Raw genomic sequence first — 21,466 nt, forward strand, 5'->3', positions numbered from 1 at the left:
AATCATAAAAGGAAGACAACATTATCATTATGTTGTAATCCATGATTTCACATGCCAACAGCTGCAGTTATGATTGTGATCCCTCTCTTATTAAACCAGCATTATCGCAGGTTTCTAATATGGTTTTAGGAAGAAAAGTAGTGCGCGGGTTCCACCATTTTAGAAAAAAAAGATAACAAAAATTGTGAAAGAGTGATCGACTTTTGCATGTTTCTTCTAATGTTTGCGGACCCCACATATACGTGGCGGTCTGCGATTGATTATTTTTTTTAAATTTTTTTTAATCAGATAAAAAAAAAATTTAAGAAACCCAAAAACAAGTTTACCGATAATCCTGCTCTTAATTCTTAAAACCTAATCAACGAAACACTTAATTAATACTCGATTCAATTGATTCAGTTGCATTATTACAATATCTCTTTGACGCCATCCTTATCTGATCCTATATCTTACTCTAAACCAAATATTTTTTCTCTTGTTTTTTTCTTTTATACAAGGGTACTCTACATAGTCACTATTTCAAAATTTTGGTGTTCAGACTATAAAATATTATTAAGTCCTATTTTCAACTAAAAGCCATATTCAGCGGAGAAACTTTCCTTTCCTTTTCATTTCTTCCTTTTCTTCTTAGTCTAAAGATTGTATACTTCACCTTTCTCCTTCTTTGTGGCAACATATAGCCATCATAAAACCCTAATCATAAGAAGAACTCTGTTATCAAACTCATGGCGGAAGATTCATACGACGAAGAGTGCGACTACCTATTCAAGACGGTGCTGATCGGAGACTCAGCGGTCGGAAAATCAAACATCTTGTCAAGATTTTCCAAAGACGAATTCCGGTTAGACTCTAAACCAACCATCGGAGTTGAGTTCGCTTACAGGAACGTTCACGTCGGAGATAAAATCATCAAAGCTCAGATTTGGGACACTGCAGGTCAAGAAAGGTACGTACTACTATAAAAGTACAAAGCATCTTGCGTTTGCGTTTAAACGCACTAAACTCAAAAGTACAAAGCATCTTGCGTTTGCGTTTAAACGCACTAAACTCTAGTGCGCTTTCCGTGTTTAAAATTAAATCTTTGTGAGCAACCAAACTCACGGACCTAGTTTTGCGGCCTCGTGACTTTATCTACACTGTTCCTTGTTTTGTATGTTTCTTCAGATCTTTTATTTCGACTACTCTTTGTAATAAAGTAATAAAAATAAAATAAGAACGGTAAGATTCGTATTAAACAATAATAGTAGTTTGGTCAAAATTGTGGAAATAATAATTCAAGGAATATTTAGGTCAAAACGTAAAAAGTCTAAATATATACTATAAATAAAGTTTACCCTACCAAACTCAAATGGTGGAATTATAATTCATAATTCTTTTATTTTTAACTAGGTTATAGGCTGCATGTATGTAAGGTATACGGACATAAATTCAATTTGAAGAATAGTCTAATTTAAAAACCGTATAGACTATTCCTAAAATTTTATAGTATATATAAATATTATATCTTCTGGTTTATGTACAACTGCATAAAATAAAATAAATAGTTAATAATTAGAATGTGTTATTTATTATTAATATCCATATTATGTATGATATGTGAAATTAATATAAAAATAAACTTATTATACAAACAAAAGAATAAAATAACTAAAATGAATATTAGAAAGTGAGAAGTTGAACTTATCTAAGTTCCGTTTATAATTTGATAATTAGTAATGGTTGATGATGTTTTCTGTTTTCTTATTTCGTGTTTTATGGGTAAAGATTTAGAGCAATTACAAGTTCGTACTACCGTGGAGCATTAGGGGCATTACTTATTTACGACATAACAAGAAGAACAACTTTCGACAACATCAAGAAATGGCTTTTCGAGCTCAGAGAGTTCGCTAATCCAGATACCGTCGTGGTCCTCGTCGGCAACAAATCCGATCTCCGACAATCGAGAGAAGTTGAAGAAGAGGAAGGTAAGAGTCTAGCTGAGTCAGAAGGTCTTTGCTTCCTTGAGACTTCGGCATTAGAAAACGTTAACGTTGAAGAAGCTTTCCTAGTGATGATCAAACGTATACATGAGGTTGTAACACAGAGGATCGCTTCGGACAACAAATCTAACGGCGTTGCAACGACTCATGTTAACGGTAACGGTACGGTTGTTCCTGTTGGTAAAGAGATTGTGAATATCCATGAAGTTTCTGCGACCCAACCAGTAAGCTCTTCTTCCAAATGTTGTTTCCAGTAAATAATTAATGTAATTTTGTTTTTTACTCTTTTAACTTGTGAACCGGTTTGGTTAATTTGTTTGCTTCGGATGCTTTATTTACACGCAATCAAATTCAGTTTCTCACAAGCAATCTTTTCTTACACAATCTCATCTAGAGAGTGTTGTAATAACAGAAACTCAGAATTAAAAAAAATCACATATTAGAGTAATCTTTCAGCTGATTATATTATCCTATATTATGTATTGTACAGAGTAGAGTTGATTGTATACGTGTACATGGAGTTGTATAGGATACTGGAGTCTGTATAGAGTATATATATTGTACATTGTACATTGAAATGAATTAATGAGAATGAGTTATCTTTTTTACTCACTGCAGTTCACCTTATTAACCGTCTTCCTTCTCCTATTCTTCATGACAAAAGCCCTTTTCAGATGCTCACAACAAAAATTCCTGACTATGATCAGCTTAGAGATTTCGGTTGCCTCTGTTATGCTTCTACTTCACCCAAAGGCAGACTAAAATTTGACCCTAGAGCTCGTGCGTGTGCATTCATTGGTTATCCTTCGGGTGTCAAAGGCTACAAACTTCTTGATCTAGAAACCAATTCCATTCTTGTTTCTAGACATGTCGTTTTCCACGAAGAGCTCTTTCCTTTCGTTGGTACTGATCTTCCTCATTCCTCTTCTAACTTCTTTAATGATCAGTTACCAACACAAGCTCCTGTGAATGATATTGCTCCCGATGTTGAGACTTTTTCTCATACACCTTCTGTAGATATCTTGCCTTCCGCAGATACTACCATTGATGCTGAACCTTCTGTTCAGTCATCACACAGGAGACTTAAAAAGCCTGCTTACCTTCAAGATTACTATTGTAATTCAATAGGATCTTCAACCATTCATGAAATCTCCTCTGTGCTTTCCTATGGTAAAGTATCTCCACTTTATCTCTCTTTCTTAGTTGCTATAGACAAAGTTAAAAAACCCTTAACCTATGCTGAGGCAAAGAGACTTCTGGTGTGGGATGATCCAATGGACGGGGAGATTGACGCTTTGGAAGGTACTGGTACTTGGACTGTCTGCACTCTTCCTCCTGATAAAACACCTATTGGATGCAAATGGGTCTTCAAAATGAAGTTCAATGCTGACGGGACTGTAGAACGGTACAAAGCTCGCTTGGTAGCCAAGGGATATACTCAACAAGAAGGAGTTGATTATCATGAAACATTCTCTCCTGTTGTCAAGCTTACCACAGTTAAGCTTCTTCTCAGTCTTGCTGCTATTCATGGATTTTCTCTTCATCAACTCGACATTTCCAATGCCTTTCTTAATGGTGATCTCGATGAAGAGATATACATGTTACTTCCTCCTGGTTACGCACAAAGAAAAGGGGACAAACTGCCTCCTAATGCCGTTTGTAAACTTGAGAAATCTCTCTATGGTCTCAAACAAGCGTCACGTCAGTGGTTCCTCAAATTCTCCACAACGCTTGTTTCCTTGGGTTTTACTCAAACCTACTCTGACCATACATGTTTTCTCAAGCTTCGTGATGGTCTTTTTCTCTGTGTGATTGTCTATGTAGACAACATTATAATCTGCAGCAGTGATGATTCTGAAGTCGATTTGTTAAAAGATCAGCTGAAGTCTCATTTCATGCTTCGTGATTTGGGTCTTATGAAGTACTTTCTTGGTCTAGAAATTGCTAGATCCTCTGATGGAATTCACGTTTGTCAACGCAAGTATACTCTCGATTTGCTGGATGATACAGGCCTTCTTGGTTGCAAACCTTCGAGTATTCCTATGGATCCATCTATCAAGCTTGTTTTTGAACCGCCAAAGGGTGTTATAGATGATTTGGTTGATGCTGCTGCCTACCGGCGTCTTGTTGGTCGTTTGATGTACTTACAGATCACTAGACCCGACATCACGTTTGCTGTCAACAAGCTGAGTCAGTTCTCTTCAGCTCCGCGCAAAAGCCATCATAAAGCTCTGCTTAAAGTTCTTCATTATATCAAGGGAACTATTGGTCAAGGCTTGTTCTATTCTTCTTCATCTGAAATGCAGATACAGGCTTTTGCGGATGCTGATTGGGGATCATGTCAGGACTCTCGTCGTTCTACTTCAGGTTTCTGTATTTTCATTGGTACATCTCTCATATCATGGAAGTCTAAGAAACAGAAAGTGGTTGCTAAGAGTTCTGCTGAAGCAGAGTATCGAAGTCTTTCTGTGGTTACTGACGAGTTGTTTTGGCTGAATAACTTTCTCATTGAGCTTCGTCTTCCATTATCCAAGCCGACACTTCTCTTCTGTAATACACATTGCGCATAACTCGGTGTTTCATGAACGCACCAAGAATCTAGAGATGGATTGTCACAGTGTTCGTGAACGTTTGGTTGCAGGATTGTTCAAGTTGTTACATGTGCGAACAGATTTACAATTGGCTGATCCTTTTACTAAGCCGATGTACCCTGCACCGTTTAAGAGATTGTTGGGCAAGATGGGTCTTCTCAACATTTTCGTCCCATCTTGAGGGGGACTATTATCCTATATTATGTATTGTACAGAGTAGAGTTGATTGTATACGTGTACATGGAGTTGTATAGGATACTGGAGTCTGTATAGAGTATATATACTGTACATTGTACATTGAAATGAATTAATGAGAATGAGTTATCTTTACTCATAGATTACTCTCTTGGAGGCTCTTCTAATTTGACACACAGACTATAACAAGATACAAAAGAGATGAAACTGAAACTGAACAGAGATCCTTACTAAATATCAGCTTCTTCAGGGAGATTGCTGCTGTAAAACGGAAGCTCGAAGAGAAAGACTTCCTTGCACCATCGTGGTAAGTTCCCATACACTCCTCTCGGCAAAAGAACCAGAGGACTAAAGATCAATCAAAGATAGAAACAGATTAGGCATCTTCAAGGGGTTACAAAACGGTATCTATAGCAAAAAGTTCATATAGTTAAACCTTGTTGTCTTCTTATAGAACCGGTAAGCTCCCAAGTGGCCATGCTTTTTGTCAGCCGATGCCTGTTTCAATGTCCAAGAAATCGTTGGGCGGGTGGTTAGGCGCCATATAGAGGACTATTGTTTAGATGGGCGTCTAGACCGAGTTTTCCAACGTTTAAACCGACTTTTTTAAAAATCATTTCATTTAAATCTAATTTGCGCCTAGACCGATTCAACTCAGCAGAGTGAAAGAGAGAGAACCTCAAGTAATGGTATGCCGCTGACGAATAGAAGTAACAAAGTGAGAAAGACTGGTCCAAATATGACAAGATACTCAGCACCTTCTAGAACAGGCGATGCAGCCACAAAGACTCCCCACCACAGTAACATCTGATGACATATCCCATTTATACATTTAACCAAAAAAAAAACTCAAGATTCCTTTATTATATTATCGAAATACTAACCTCACCAAAGTAGTTTGGATGTCTTGAATACCTCCACAGACCAGCATCACACCATTTACCTCTATTTTCTGGAGCGTTTTTAAAAGAGAGCTTCTGTTGATCAGCTGCAGCTTCAATCAAGAAACCGAAAAACCACATTGTCCAACCGATTACATCTGCGGGTGTAAGAGATCCTCCACCATCACTTGCGTTAACGACGGTTAGAGGTAAGCTCACGGTCCAAACCCACACGGCCTTTGCCATGGAAGAAAACGAAGAATTAAAAGTTAAAACTAGATGTGAAGTAGAGAGAGCAAAGGTTTTTACCTGAAAAGTCCAGAAAACTATTAGTTTCACCAAGTTTTGACGCATTTCGTCAAAGCGTCGATCTTCACCCCATTGCAAGATCCTAAAAACGACACAGAGAGTGTGTTTATGGTATTATGATTAGAGAAGTAAAGAAACATTTTACAAAGTGGTCTTGGTAGAGAACCTCATTAGAAGAAAAGTTCCCAAGCGAAGACCCCATACCACAACTAGCAAAGTCAAGACCACCTGTTGTGAGGGGAGACGAAGAAATCAAATAGTAAACAGAAGAAACTCAAAACATGTAAGAAAAACAGATATCACAGGAGAAGTGATGAGACTCACCTGGCGAAAATGCCACGTGGCGTTAAGAACGAGAGTGAGTACAGCAAGTATAACGAAGTTTGTGCTACCTGAAAACATATAGAGTTAGAAATGGAAAAAAAAACTAAATCTTGACTCCCACGTAACAAATATCGGAGGAAGCCTCTCTATAGAATCAAATAGTGAACGTTGTACCTGCAAAGTCAGTGACTTGATCGATCTTGAAAAGAGCTGTGATTACGAAGAATATGAACTGGTAAACCACCTGCAAATCATGAATGAAACCAGACTAGAACACATCAGTAAAACACCAAATCGGATTTGAATGAAGAGAACAGAGGAATTACGGTAACAATGGCAGTGAGAGCCAGGAAATGCGAATCTAGCACCGTTCCCATTCTATCCAACGAGAAAAATGTTTTCTTAAAAAAAAGAAGAAAAATGGATAGAAGAGATGAGCGATTCGTTATCCTCTTTTAAGAAAAGTCGCCGTTTTACCAAAACAGCGTGCCGTTTTATTGACCTCTCAGAACATACACTCTGTCCCTTGCTACATGGTTTCGAGTCCATTAACATCGCCAATATTGACTTCTTCTTCTTCTCGTCTTTGCTTCCAAATGTGTCGATAAACACTTGTTATGTTCCATGTATTTGTCCCTTTACATCAAACACTGCCAAGTATCCTGAGCTTGGAGTAGCTCCACTTCCAACTTTTAAGATCATAGTGTACCTGACACAGTCCAAAATCCATATACAAAGAAGCTTAAGTTTGTGATGAATGTACATCAATCAAAATACGTTCGTATGCTTTTCTAAAGATTACATAACTAAAAATGCACATATGAACTATGAAAACTATAAGACAGAGAGTTCTCACTTCTCAAACTATTTTTTTTTACAATGATATATAACCATTCTTTTGGTTCTCTCCCTTTTTTACAGCTTCAATTTTTGTAAAAAAAAAAAAAAAAAAACAGAGGAAATTTACGCATGAACATAATTCACAGGGCAAACACACACACACACACACACACAACACGCAAGAATGATGTCCTTCACCCATGGATTTGATTTTAATAGCTCTACCCACAAGCTGTGTGAGAAAACCCACTGAAGCTGAACCAAAAAACCAGAAAAAAAAAAAAAAAAGCAAAAATCTGTAGCTCTTCTCTTCATATTTCCTTTAAACAGTCAAAGACCACTTTGGTCTTTCTTCTTCTGTTAACAATCCTTTTGTTCCTGTTCAGCTGTTAATGAAGAAGCACTGGGGACTGGTCTTGGGATGTTGGAACCTGTTGCAGGTCTCTGTAGCTTCTTTAGAGTAACCATAATCTCTGCAAAACTTGGCCTTAACTTTGAATCCCTAACAAACCAAAACAAAAAAAAGCCACTAGATATATCAGCCAAATCACAAGAGCAAGATACTATAAGAAGGCGTCAAAGATTCAAGATTCTGTTAACTGAGACATGGTCTAGTGAAATGATGTGTGTTTTAAGCATTACTACTTTCTGAATATAAATATATATACTCACGTTTGCCAGCATTTACGAATGAGTTCTGCAATTGCTGGATCCACAAAGTCTGGAATGTCAAGACGTCGATGCTGAAACCCAACTGCCCCAACAACTTGCATCGCGTTCATCCTCCCCCATGGTTGCTGTAACGTAAAGAGTTCCCATAAAATCACACCGTAGCTGTAAACATCGCACCTGTTTCATGTATCATATTTCCCTGACAGTTAGGCCTACTTATTAAAAAGGGAACATAGAAGAATTTTGATGAGCATAGGAAACAAAACCATACTTCTCATCAGCAGGTTCGTTTCTAAGCACTTCTGGAGCCATCCATTCAGCCTGAAAGACCATAGATTCAAGCCTATCTTAGATTAACAAACAGACATTTAAGATAACTGCAACACGGAGGTGGTAACTTCTTTCTAGCAGCTTACCGTGCCTGCTGTTGACTTTGAAGAGAGGTACGTGCTGTTTTTCATTCTAGACAACCCGAAATCACACACCTGATACATGATATTACGTCGGATATAAGATTATCTAACTAATACAAGTTTATGAAGACAATGCTAACCTTTACAACCCAGTTTTTGTCAACTAGAAGGTTCGGGGACTTGAGATCACGATGGACAATCATAGGACTACAGCTATGCAAATAGTTCATTCCACGGGCCTGAAAGATAATTGAAAGAATGGATTAGTTATACACAGATGGCAGAGGTTTAAAAGTGTGAGAATGAAAAAGAGAAAAAAAGAGTAATACAGCATCAAGGGCCATCCTCAGACGCCTCCTCTCGTCTAACTGGTTATTAGGCCGATGGATTAACCTATACAAGCTCCCTCTGCACAAGTATGATAAAATACAAAAAAAATGACATTCCATCTGTAATCAATCCTGCAAAGATCATAGTAGTATTACCTAGGAAGAAACTCTGTGATAATTGAGAGATTCGGTGGACGGGTCACAGCTCCCATGAAGAGAACAATGTTGGGGTGTCTAAGCTTTTTCATGATTTGGACCTTTTTAATCATATTAAAATGATAAAACGTTACAAGAATATATAAACAAGGCACAGTAGCATAAAGGAAACAACTAAAAGAAAGGCTCCTCGTACCTCACTTCTGAACTCCTCCAGCGCTTCTCCTGTAAGATCTTGATCAAGGAACTTCTTGGCAGCCACTTCCTACCAAGTCCAAGAGTTTCAACAACATGGGAACTCAAACTACGGAATTGCTTTTAAGTATTTCTTCATCCACTTCTATTCAGAAACCTTAATATTTATAGCATTCCATAAAATTTAACTCAATCGTATAAACTGAAAATCAAATATACTACTCACAGTCCCGTGCCAATCTCCCCGGTACACTTCTCCATAAGATCCTGTATCAAAAGAGGTAAACGATTTAGTTTTTTTTTTTTGTAAAGTTAATTACACCAAAGTAGATAACAACAGATGATGATAAGTCAGGTACCGAGTCCAATACGATCTCCCAAAGTAATCTCTTCCCACAAAATCTCACAGTCAGAGACATCATCAAGCGTCCCATCAGACTTTGAACTTTCGTCGCCAGTAGATCTGTCAGATACTCTGTCCCCTCCTGAATTTGGCCCATGAGGAGAGTCCCCACTTCCTTGAGGCTCATCGCTATTCGACCCTAACTCAAGATGCTTGGACACGGCTGCAGCCGTTGCCACAACTGCTGCAGCAGTGGCCGTGGCTGCAGCTGCAGCTGGAAGCTCCAAGGTGGAGGACTCTATGTTTGCATTCTTGGCAGCAGCAGCAACCATCGAAGATGCAACCACAGCCGCTGCAGCTACAGCAGCAGGTACGGTTCTGGCGTACTCCGTAGAAGATGCTTCAGAATGTGAAGAATCAGACTGACTAACAGCTTTGCCGTGATCATGCTGATCATGTGTATCTGCTTTAGAGTGAAGTCTTGGTAATGGAGGCAAAAACCGCACTGGACCAAGATCGTTTCCTTTCTCTTTCTTGGCTTCAGTCAGGTTTTTTATTTCGACGGTTGCATCCAGTTGCTGGGGATAGACTTCGGAGAATAAATTGGGGGGAGCTACAACTCCGCTTTCAAGCAATACATCGTGAAGCTTCTGAGCTAACCGTGGATTCTCTTTGGCAGCATCAATCATGTACTGTGAAACGTCTTTGACTTTCATCCTCCGCGCAGCTGGGGAGCTCACACCTTCAGTCCAAGAAGGTGATCTCATATGTGTGAAAGAATGAATGGGCCTGCTAGAGAGGTTTTGAGCTGGAGGAGCCTTTTCAACATTCGCCACATCTTCCTTGGAACTTTTGGTACTAGAACTATGTTCCCATGGGGGAAACTCTATATTCTGTTGAAATGAACTTTCAATCCCATTGGTGGAAGAAGCATCATGAAATAAATCATTGTCCCCAGGACTAGTGGAGCAGACAGGTTCATCATAGTCTACTTGTAGTCCAGCTGCATCAGCTGGAATAAGCGTACCAGGATCTCCCATTAGATCAACAATGTACTCCCTGAAATCATCAATAGTATTGCATAAACTCAAAATTTTCTTTCATAAAGCCTCAGTACATACCTATCTAATCCATCAAAAGGGAAGTACAAAATTAGATTACCCCTTAGTTTTACCATTTATTTACAATGGCATACCATTGAAGTATTTATTGAACCTATATTTAAGTATGTTTGTTTTTTCCTAATTTAAATTATAGATTATCTTATTCAAATCTTAACAAAAATAGATTTCCATAAACGTTTGAAAATATGGTTAAGGCTAAGAATATTTATCATTAACACAATGTAGAAATTTTTTTAACGTATATAAAAATGAAAGCAAGCACCCGCGCGTTTGAGCGGGTCAAGGTCTAGTGCCTATTTAAAACATAGCACATGTACTTGATACTTAATCTATGCCACAGTACCAAATCTATACATAAGTGTTGAATCTACACATGATACCTGAAGTTAGTGTGATGATTACCTGCCATCATCGGTCTTGATATAGTTCATTGCCACATCTTCGGAACCGGTGTACTGCTGTCCTTTGACTATCCGACAAGGAACACCAACGCTATCACACAAAACCTAAAAAAAAGTATCATATAAAGAAAGAGTGAGATAATGGAAATGGATCACAATCTGAACTGTGATGACTCTCTTGTTATTACTTTGAATAACAAGGCACGGTGACGAGCCAATCCAATAGTAAGAGAGCCAAGAGGCAACACCATGCTTCCAAGAGTTGCTTTCAAACTGTAACTAAGACTCCTCCAAGCTCTCAACATACTATCCGGATCAACAACAGGCCCACCCATGTAATCTCCTACCAAAACAGCAAGCTTCCTCACTAGCTCGCTGTTCACAAAGCTAGACGAAGAAACAGACTCCGTCTTCGCAGCAATATCAATACCCATCTGCTCAACTCTCAACAGATTGTAATCCCCACTCCTGTTCACAAGAACAGCTTCCCACGTCACACCGTCAGAGACAGGCGTCCCTTGAAGATCAAGCAAAGGAGGGATCTTTTCCGCCGAGGAAGCGTTCAACACTCCGTACAAGTCGTAAAACCCGTCCAAGATCTTGTCATCGTAGCCAAGACAGTTGTAATTCTGCAAATGCAAAACAGAGAAAAGCAGTCTGTAAATGCAAAACAGAGGAAAGCAGAGAACTTTAAGTAAGTAAACGAAGAAACAGAGGAAAGCAGAGGACTTTAAGTAAGAAAACGAAGAAAAGGAGTTAAAAAGTTTTGATTTTGAGACAAACCCAGTAGCGATAAGCGACGAGTTCAGCAGGGGAGTTGTCAGGAGCGCAAGAGCCTAAGCTGAACTGCTTCATAGCCTCGATCTGAGCAGCTTCGGGATCCTCTCTAGCGCTTAGCTCCAGAGCCAACTGTATCTGGTACTCTTCTTCAACCTCTGGATCCTCCTTGGAGTCTTGCTGATGCTCATCATTAGTAGCATTGAGCGAGTTAGGTGGGCTTGGGCTTTTTCTGTGGCCGACGGAGCTTAACCAGTTCGATAAACCGGAAAAGGGTTTGACTTCGGGGCTCTGGTGGTGAGGGGAGGAAGATGCATCGCTCGGCTTGTTGTTGTTGTTGGTTGGAATGTCGGCGGCTTCGTCGGGTTGATTGGGAGTGATGTGGAGTTTTTTAAGAAAGCTCTTCATGTTCATCTTCATGCTCTGAACGCTATCGGGCATTTGAAACACCAACCCGAGAGATCCCGAGTTCGATTCCCCCGATCAACGACTAGTCAACTCCCTGTTTCTTGAACGGCACAGAGGTTGGTTGAGAGAGCTAGTGAGAGAACCTCAGAAACTCTAAACAAACCCACACACAAAGGAATTGAATTTTTCGCAGCCACTCTTCTTCGATAAATCACGATAAACAAAAAAAAAAAAAAAAAAAAAAAAAAAACAAAAAACCATAACTCTTTGAAAAGGAATTAAAAGCAACAAAAAAGAGAGGAGAAAAAAATGAATAATAGTGACAAATTCTCCGCACAATGAACCTCTCTTCTCCTTTCACCAACTTGTATATCTCTTTGTCAAAAGAAGGAAAAAAAACTTGTGTCTCTCGTTTTCACTCCACTTTCTTTTTCTCTCTGTCTATAGAGCTTGACGACAAATAAGTGGAGAGTGGCTCTTCTCTCTCTCTCTCTCCAGAAATTAATTTTTTCTTTTTTTTTTTAATTGAAAGAGAGATAGTATATACTATATACTTACCGTGACATGCAAAAAAAAAAAGAGAGAGAGAGACAGAAGAGGCGTATCTTTTTCAAACAGCTGAGTGCGTGAACCTGAAAAGATGAGGAAGAAAAAGATAGAACGGGATGGTACTTAAATTGCACAAAGACAGGCTTCACATTAATTGTGGCATATAAAACGGTTGCCTTTTCTTTCTATATAAACACACTACTAGAGAATCTACACCAATTTTTTTTTTCTCATTTGAGTCATTCCTACACCTATATTTTTCATGGATTTTTTAAAGTAGAAATTGTATGAAATAATAAGGATCCGTTAGACTATTTTGAAGGTATTTCAATGAGTTTTCATCATTACAAAAAAAGTAAAATAAAAATAAAAATGAAAGAGAGAATAAAATGGGTTTCTAGAATTTTTTTTAAAATGTTTGTTTTGGATCCTTTAGTATTCTTTTTTTTTTTGGTTAACTTTGGTGTGATCCCAAAGGCATTCTAGACCCAATGACTAATCACCAAGAGGCCCATATAAATCTAGGTTTTCTTGCCGCTTAAAGCGTCCATGAGTGGCCAAAGAGAATCGATCTCAGGGCGGAAGCTCCAGCTGGAATCCATTTACCACTAGGCCAAGACCACGTGGTTTTAGTATTCTTTTGAGCATAAAGGAATCTATAATATAATAGTACAGTTCCCTCTTTCCTGAGGCGACACGTCAGCATTTTGGTGAGTTCCACTTTTAAAAAGTGTGAAAAAGTGTTAAGCTTGTGCTTCGAACCCGGGTTATTAAGATATAAACACCAACATTTATACCACTAAACTAAACGATACTTTGTACATTGATAGCCGAAACTAATATATAATTATGAAGGTCGGAAACCTTTACTTCTTCGGTTTTCTCTGTGGGCCGGGCCTACAAGTGTATTATGAGTTTCATTTTTAGATGAGGTTCATCACATTATATGAAAAAAACAACAATTATAGTTTTTCCATATTGTAAACTGTCTTCGTTTAACATGAGTTAGGGTTCTTTTCATCATTGTTGTAGACAAGTCTGAGTTACAGAGTTGCGCTGTGTGTCTGTTCGTAATCTATTTTTTCACCGGTGAGCTCTTCATCTCCCCATCTTAAATCGCTTGATCTTAAATGTTCATGATTTGTAGCTTTTATGTAAACCTATATATATGATTCTCATCTTTGATGAATCCAATTTGCATCTCCACAAAACTCATTGATTCCTCTTAGCGTTAACGATCTTCTATAAAATGTCTTTCTGCCTCTCCAGTTCCTCAAACCGGCGTTCCTGACATCTGTCACTCAACCTTCGAGTCTTTCCGTGTTGGTCGTAGTAGTCAGAGCATAGTCTCTCACCTCCTCGCTTATGGGATTCCCTGAACTTCAAGAAAGACAGTGAGTTTATGGGAATCACAGTTCTCTTCCTTGATGAAAAGGTAAGTTAATCTTCGATTAATCATACTTATTTAATATAATTGTTTTTAATTGATTTCCTGATTCTTTGTTAAATAATATTATTTGCAGATTCCGTGATTCAAGGGTTTATTCCCTCCAGACGTGCTAATCATTACATGCCATCTCTGAAAGCCGGTTCCATTGTGAAAGTCGATCGTTTTGAGGTTGCTAGGTGCTCAAGCATGTACAAGATAATTGATCATCCATTCCTCATTCGTTTCATCTCACCAACTGTTATTGATGAAGTCATCACGGGGGCTCCTGAGATCCATCTCCAATCATAATTAGACTGTTTGACAATTTCCAAGTGATTGCGAACACAACCCTAGAACTCTCTGGTATATTATCATATTGCATCTGGGTTTATAATATGTTTCGTTATCATAACTGATATTTAAACTCGTAGATGTGGTTGGGCAAATCCGTTCTGTCCAAGGCTCTGACCTTAGCAAAGAAACAACTCGAGTCGTTATTCGTCTCTTCATTGATTCGTAAGAAACAATCAACACACAATTCCCTTTATTTATTATCTATATTGTGCTAACATCAATAATCAAAAATATTTCCTACCCAAATTTTGTGGTCGTCTATTTATCTCTCTTACTTATCAAACTAATTTTACACAAACCTTTATTTTACAGCTTAAAAGAAACCACAACAACCCAAACAATCAAAACACCAAAAACTAGAATTCCAAAAAATACGAATCATTAATGATCACCTCTCTTTTTTGTCTAATCTTAGAAATAAACTTCAAAACAAATATACCAAATCAATCACCTCATTGACACATACATCGAGTCAGCTAAACATTTACAAACTACACGGCCATCTATTTAACAATTTACAAACTTACTTTCGCAACGAAGAAGACGAAGACGACAACCAAGATCAGTGAAATTACCTAAACAAAAAAGCAGAGTAAGTTATGAACTCTGATAAATACAACTAACAATGATTTTTGTTTACATATTACCCATCAAATAAAAGATAAACAGACACAGCCACAACAAGAGATACAAGAGACAATCCCGACAGACACAAAGGCGGCAACAACAGCTCCACATGCTCACTCCTCTTGTCTTATAAAAATAGTTTACATGTCCAATATCAACAGGCCAATGCTATTGTCTTTTTATGAGAAATACATAAATTCATTTAAAACTCATTAAAACCCAAATACTCAGAACTGTCACTCATTTTATAGTTATTTATACAAGTCCTTATGTATTTGTTTTAAAGGTCCTGTAAGAGCAACAAGTTTACAAATAAAATAAAAACATATAATAAACATAATAAAAATAATAAAAATTATTACTTAATACACACGACTAAACTGGAGAAAAAAATATCCAGAAATAAAAGGTACTCTCAACAACTTTAATATAATTTATGTACTCTCAACAGTACAAGAAATAAATTAAAAAGACAAACAAACAATAAGTTTCAGTGACACAACAAACAACAACACAAACTATATCAATCATATTACTAACACTGTTTAGTCATGCATACATAGTTCAGCATCACAACTTTAACCCTATAACAATAAAAAAAACTTGAAAAACAACTCAAAACGCAAAATTCACAACTACAATAACTCTAGCAAAAATATTGAGATAAAACAAAAACTATGTCTACAACGCGGAGTCAATGCCTCTAGTAACCATTAATGTCACAGTAGCCCTTTTTAAAAAAAAAAAAAAAAAAAAAAAAAACAATAATGTCACAGCAAAATTAACGCATATAACTTTCCATACTGAGAATGACTAGAAATTGGCTTTATTGTTTAATAAGCTGTCAATTCCGAGGAAAAAAAAACAAAATGAAAAGAGAATTTAACTCTGAATATTCGCATGAAAAGATAATTACGTTATTATGCACGTGAGAAAATATACTAAAAGTCTATAATGCACTGTCTTTCAGGATATTATTGAATTCGATTAATTATTGAGTTAAGTATTCGTTGGTTTTATTTTATAAGAGCATCCAACGTAAAACTCCATTTTTTCATTCAAAATGGAGTAAAAGTAAAAATGAAATAAAATTACTCTAATCTTACTCCATTTTCCACTCTATACTAGAGTGATGAACAAACAAAAAATAGATTACTCTATTTATGGAATGATATATGAAATTGGATTAGAGCATTCATTACTCCATATTCATTTTTATTCTATTTTAGAAAAAAAAAATGGAATGGGATGGAAATGCCTAACAACGCTGCCGTTTGTAAAAGTCCTAACAACTATTAATTGATTTATTAGCATACCGCTCGATCAAAATTTTTTTCAGGAATCCAAGCATTATAAATAGTCTTTTCTATCGTGAATTAAATTCAAGTTGCAGTAGTTACAACCTCGATCTCTTTACCACTAGGTAAATTCGACTTTGGTTGTGCACAGCATAGTTGCTTTTCATAAATAATTTTCTTGCTCCATACTCACTTATTTTTCTTGTTGTACGGAATTAACTTTAATAGTATACTTTAAAGTTTTATTTAAAGTTTAAAACATAAACTACATAAAACTCTGTGCATGAGATATGGCCACGTCGTCCATTACTTATGTAGTGCTGACAAGTAAATGTATAGTGAACACATAAAATTTGATTAGTCTATCTAATGGTTACAAGTTACAACAAAAGTAGAGATCTCTGCCGCTATCTATCTATTGATCATGTCAAAATATGGACGACCACACGTTTGCATGTGTGGTATAAGCAACTAGTCAATCATTGTATCCAACGTGAGCTGTGAGCCAATAGTCGACCACACATTTACTTCACATTTTCTTATTTCTCATTAATTTATTATTATATTAACTATGTATTGGTAATTCCGGATTTCTATACAGAATATTTCTAAACTATCTCGGCTCAGCTCATTCTGTCCACACGATTGACGACTGTGAGGTTTCAGAAAACCAACATTTAAGTCTATGTATGGAGAGTTTGCATTGTTTTGTTTCCACTATATAGTCATCTGCTGAAAACTTTAAGATTGTAACTTTTATAACATGTACTTTGCCAAAAGTTTAACAAGGATTATGACATATCTTGGTCTAAGTTTAGCGACATAAATAATTGAAGGTTTTTAACTAGAATAGATACGATAAAAACACTAGTTTGTAATACCGTTTCATCTCATCCTCAAATGTAAGAACACCTAACACTATAAGTTATCTCCCTTTTAAATTATTTTGCAGTTTACAGTTTACATTTATTACCTTTATAGAAATTTGTATTTCAATAGAAAAAAGGGGGAAATAATTGTATAGTTTAAATGCTGAAGGGTAGTTGGCCAACAATTAAATTTTGGGCGGCTTGAGTTTTGTTCAAAAACTTTACAAAGTATTTTGATTGACAAAAGATTCGTTTTGCTCGAATAATTTGCCCACTCCTTATATCACACGTCACCACTCAACTCCCTGATTACAAATTCATTGTTTATTTATTATACAGAAACGCAAGCCAACAACTAAAAGCTTTTAGTGTGAATATTCGAGTATGTTTGCTTACGTACGTGAGATATGAACAGAGAGTATTAATGAGAAAAGCTACTGAAAGGGAAAATAATAATAAGTGGTGATTTACTAAAACACTACACGTTAATGTTTAGCTTAAGCGATACGTTTACGAGTAATAAACCTTGCGTGTGATTGGTCAGATTTAAAAAAGAAGAAGGTAAAACCGTAAAAGAACATTCTTTTGGGAACGGGTTTGACTAATTTTGACTGCAGTGAATAGTAGTGGTATAGTGGTGACTTAAGCCACGTCATAATTATCCAATGCCGAAAAAGCAATCTTTTTTGTTTGCATAAATAAAGAGATTAAAAAAAGTTGGTGCATTCTAATTGGTGATAGCCACACATTTTTTTGGGTGCTGGGACCACTTCCCCACCTATCATTTCGCTTCTCTTCGTCTCTCCCTCTAAACTTTTCTTCCCCCTTGTTGAGAAAGTAGAAAATGTTAAATATCATTGACAATTTATAAACTGTTTATAGGGTGGTGCCATGGTGGATTAGGAATTTACGATGTCATACTTTTTTTTGTCATCTGATGTTTATAGATTAGCTTAAACCATCAATCTACAATTACAGCGATCAGTGTGTCATACGTGATGTCATACTATATATCTACGTTTTTCAAAAAAGATGTTATAAAATGCTTGAATTATGTAGACAAAATGGTAATATTTATAAGTTTGTTAACGGTGTTTGTAGACTTATTCATTAATAAGAAGTTTTAAGCAGGGATACATGGAAATATAAGGAGCACTTGTCAATCAAGAGCATGATCAATACATTGTGATGCTACTACTAGGTGTAAAAAAAGTAAGAGATAAACCCATGCTATGCCTGATAAGCTTAAATGATAAACATAACTATTAGGGATATTATATCCCACATTGAAAATTCTAAAATACATTAAGCAATATATAAAGAGTTAGGATCATTATCTCTATTAATAATAACATCTAATACATAGTGCTAGTGTTATACTAATATCAGAGATCGTATACATGATAAAATTAACAACAGTATAACCATTTAATATAAATCTTGAAAAATATTTTTTTTTGAATCGATAAACCATGTGTTTTTTTATTGTCCTCCAGCACGACAGGTGTGGGCCTTATCTAAGATACCCTCGAATCCGAATAATTTCCCTCTAGCTTCTTTCTTTGCGAATATAGATCATCTTTTCTGGAGAGTTAATCCAAAGATGGATGACCATCAGTTTGCATGGATCTTATGATATATTTGGAAAAGTCGGAATAAGAAGGTGTTTAGTAATATTGATGTTGATCCGAGAGATACACTTAACCTGGCTGTACTGGAATCAAAACTTTGGGCTGAGGCTCAGGTTTTAAGGAATCAGAGAGTGACACCAGTTACACAGAATAGTCCCATCCAAACGAATACAGGACGATGGTGTTTTATAGATGGTTCTTGGAAAGATAAGGATGTGTTCTCAGGGCAAGGATGGTTTAGTACTTTACCAGGCTTTGATGGTTTGTTAGGGGCACGAAAAGATAAACCATGTGTTTTTTGATTGTCCTCCAGCACGACAGGTGTGGGCCTTATCTAAGATACCCTCGAATCCGAATAATTTCCCTCTAGATTCTTTCTTTGCGAATATGGATCATCTTTTCTGGAGAGTTAATCCAAAGATGGATGACCATCAGTTTGCATGGATCTTATGGTATATTTGGAAAAGTCGGAATAAGAAGGTGTTTAGTAATATTGATGTTGATCCGAGAGATACACTTAACCTGGCTGTACTGGAATCAAAACTTTGGGTTGAGGCTCAGGTTTTAAGGAATCAGAGAGTGACACCAGTTACACAGAATAGTTCCATCCAAACGAATACAGGACGATGGTGTTTTATAGATGGTTCTTGGAAAGATAAGGATGTGTTCTCAGGGCAAGGATGGTTTAGTACTTTACCAGGCTTTGATGGTTTGTTAGGGGCACGAAAAGATAAACCATGTGTTTTTTGATTGTCCTCCAGCACGACAGGTGTGGGCCTTATCTAAGATACCCTCGAATCCGAATAATTTCCCTCTAGATTCTTTCTTTGCGAATATGGATCATCTTTTCTGGAGAGTTAATCCAAAGATGGATGACCATCAGTTTGCATGGATCTTATGGTATATTTGGAAAAGTCGGAATAAGAAGGTGTTTAGTAATATTGATGTTGATCCGAGAGATACACTTAACCTGGCTGTACTGGAATCAAAACTTTGGGTTGAGGCTCAGGTTTTAAGGAATCAGAGAGTGACACCAGTTACACAGAATAGTTCCATCCAAACGAATACAGGACGATGGTGTTTTATAGATGGTTCTTGGAAAGATAAGGATGTGTTCTCAGGGCAAGGATGGTTTAGTACTTTACCAGGCTTTGATGGTTTGTTAGGGGCACGAAAAGATAAACCATGTGTTTTTTGATTGTCCTCCAGCACGACAGGTGTGGGCCTTATCTAAGATACCCTCGAATCCGAATAATTTCCCTCTAGATTCTTTCTTTGCGAATATGGATCATCTTTTCTGGAGAGTTAATCCAAAGATGGATGACCATCAGTTTGCATGGATCTTATGGTATATTTGGAAAAGTCGGAATAAGAAGGTGTTTAGTAATATTGATGTTGATCCGAGAGATACACTTAACCTGGCTGTACTGGAATCAAAACTTTGGGTTGAGGCTCAGGTTTTAAGGAATCAGAGAGTGACACCAGTTACACAGAATAGTTCCATCCAAACGAATACAGGACGATGGTGTTTTATAGATGGTTCTTGGAAAGATAAGGATGTGTTCTCAGGGCAAGGATGGTTTAGTACTTTACCAGGCTTTGATGGTTTGTTAGGGGCACGAAAAGATAAACCATGTGTTTTTTGATTGTCCTCCAGCACGACAGGTGTGGGCCTTATCTAAGATACCCTCGAATCCGAATAATTTCCCTCTAGATTCTTTCTTTGCGAATATGGATCATCTTTTCTGGAGAGTTAATCCAAAGATGGATGACCATCAGTTTGCATGGATCTTATGGTATATTTGGAAAAGTCGGAATAAGAAGGTGTTTAGTAATATTGATGTTGATCCGAGAGATACACTTAACCTGGCTGTACTGGAATCAAAACTTTGGGTTGAGGCTCAGGTTTTAAGGAATCAGAGAGTGACACCAGTTACACAGAATAGTTCCATCCAAACGAATACAGGACGATGGTGTTTTATAGATGGTTCTTGGAAAGATAAGGATGTGTTCTCAGGGCAAGGATGGTTTAGTACTTTACCAGGCTTTGATGGTTTGTTAGGGGCACGTATAATCACCTTCTTTAACTCAAGTTTAAGCAAAATACAAACTACGCATATAAATGAGGCAACTCATTTTCTCGTAAATACGATTCTTCATAAACTATTCTTTTATCACTATACAATTAAATCTATATAAATTAATAATGTTAGAACTACACCAAAACTATAACTTTTTTATTAATTTATAGAGATATTAATTTATTAATATCCCCTTATATATTAAAAAATAAGTCACTTTATTCATTTCTGGTGACGTGTCGTTCATAGGTGAAGTTTCAAGAAAATTGTTATCCACAACTCAGACATCGTTCATGTACCAAGGACGGCGAACCAAAATGCGGACAGCTTAGCACGTAGTGCCCGGCATCAACCGTCTTTCGTCGTACACATGGATGCAGAGTTTCCAAGTTGGTTCACAGAGTCAATATGAATCTGTGCATTATTTGCTGCCAAAAAAAAAAAAAAAAATCTTGAAAAATATTTCAATCCAATTGGATTTGTAAGCCAAGCAGTCAACTTTTAGACTAATGGGTCTGGGCATCTCATGATTCTCATACATGATTTTTCTAACAATCATGTGATATACATAAAACTCGGATCACCATTGCCCTTAAATTCATCTCATACGCAGCGTTTGCTTTCTGTTTTATTTCATTTGTATAAGAGAAATTCTTGGGTTCACCCCCTAGGGTGAACCTTTAGGTTCACC

General features: G+C 36.9%; 3 protein-coding genes across 3 annotated transcripts; 1 reads left to right on the forward strand and 2 right to left on the reverse strand.

The window, feature by feature from the left end:
* The first annotated feature begins 579 nt into the window (after nt 1–579).
* Nucleotides 580–2,311, forward strand: LOC106296716 (ras-related protein RABA6a). The gene is made up of 2 exons (XM_013732935.1): nt 580–946; nt 1,765–2,311. The coding sequence occupies exons 1-2, from the start codon at nt 726–728 to the stop codon at nt 2,234–2,236; spliced, it is 693 nt and encodes a 230-aa protein (XP_013588389.1). The 5' UTR covers nt 580–725; the 3' UTR covers nt 2,237–2,311.
* LOC106296715 (uncharacterized protein C594.04c) lies at nt 2,282–6,742 on the reverse strand. The gene is made up of 10 exons (XM_013732934.1): nt 6,606–6,742; nt 6,454–6,523; nt 6,280–6,347; nt 6,122–6,183; nt 5,956–6,037; nt 5,650–5,883; nt 5,444–5,572; nt 5,202–5,263; nt 4,908–5,113; nt 2,282–2,438 (listed from the first exon to the last, which is right to left on the reverse strand). Exons 1-9 carry the CDS (start codon nt 6,654–6,656, stop codon nt 4,996–4,998), a joined length of 876 nt encoding a protein of 291 aa, XP_013588388.1. The 5' UTR covers nt 6,657–6,742; the 3' UTR covers nt 2,282–2,438; nt 4,908–4,995.
* Nucleotides 6,743–7,128: 386 nt separating this feature from the next.
* On the reverse strand, nt 7,129–12,173 carry LOC106300318 (serine/threonine-protein kinase EDR1). The gene is made up of 13 exons (XM_013736431.1): nt 11,536–12,173; nt 10,941–11,381; nt 10,754–10,857; nt 9,244–10,286; nt 9,111–9,151; nt 8,886–8,954; nt 8,690–8,790; nt 8,534–8,612; nt 8,345–8,443; nt 8,208–8,276; nt 8,063–8,112; nt 7,792–7,968; nt 7,129–7,621 (listed from the first exon to the last, which is right to left on the reverse strand). The coding sequence occupies exons 1-13, from the start codon at nt 11,968–11,970 to the stop codon at nt 7,480–7,482; spliced, it is 2,850 nt and encodes a 949-aa protein (XP_013591885.1). The 5' UTR covers nt 11,971–12,173; the 3' UTR covers nt 7,129–7,479.
* Between the last annotated feature and the right edge of the window lie 9,293 nt (nt 12,174–21,466).

The sequence above is a fragment of the Brassica oleracea genome, chromosome C6 (assembly GCF_000695525.1).
Source record: "Brassica oleracea var. oleracea cultivar TO1000 chromosome C6, BOL, whole genome shotgun sequence".
Taxonomy (NCBI): Eukaryota; Viridiplantae; Streptophyta; class Magnoliopsida; order Brassicales; family Brassicaceae; genus Brassica; species Brassica oleracea.

Excerpts from the sequence above, each read along its gene's own strand:
- LOC106296716 (XM_013732935.1), top strand. The coding sequence starts at position 726 with ATGGCGGAAGATTCATACGACGAAGAGTGCGACTACCTATTCAAGACG. Across the intron at positions 947-1,764 it reads GACACTGCAGGTCAAGAAAG|ATTTAGAGCAATTACAAGTT; the intron begins GTACGTACTACT and ends TTATGGGTAAAG.
- LOC106296715 (XM_013732934.1), bottom strand. The coding sequence starts at position 6,656 with ATGGGAACGGTGCTAGATTCGCATTTCCTGGCTCTCACTGCCATTGTT. Across the intron at positions 6,348-6,453 it reads TCAAGTCACTGACTTTGCAG|GTAGCACAAACTTCGTTATA; the intron begins GTACAACGTTCA and ends ATATGTTTTCAG. Across the intron at positions 5,114-5,201 it reads TTCTATAAGAAGACAACAAG|TCCTCTGGTTCTTTTGCCGA; the intron begins GTTTAACTATAT and ends ATTGATCTTTAG.
- LOC106300318 (XM_013736431.1), bottom strand. The coding sequence starts at position 11,970 with ATGCCCGATAGCGTTCAGAGCATGAAGATGAACATGAAGAGCTTTCTT. Across the intron at positions 9,152-9,243 it reads GGGAGATCGTATTGGACTCG|GATCTTATGGAGAAGTGTAC; the intron begins GTACCTGACTTA and ends CTTTTGATACAG. Across the intron at positions 8,613-8,689 it reads ATCACAGAGTTTCTTCCTAG|AGGGAGCTTGTATAGGTTAA; the intron begins GTAATACTACTA and ends ATACTTGTGCAG.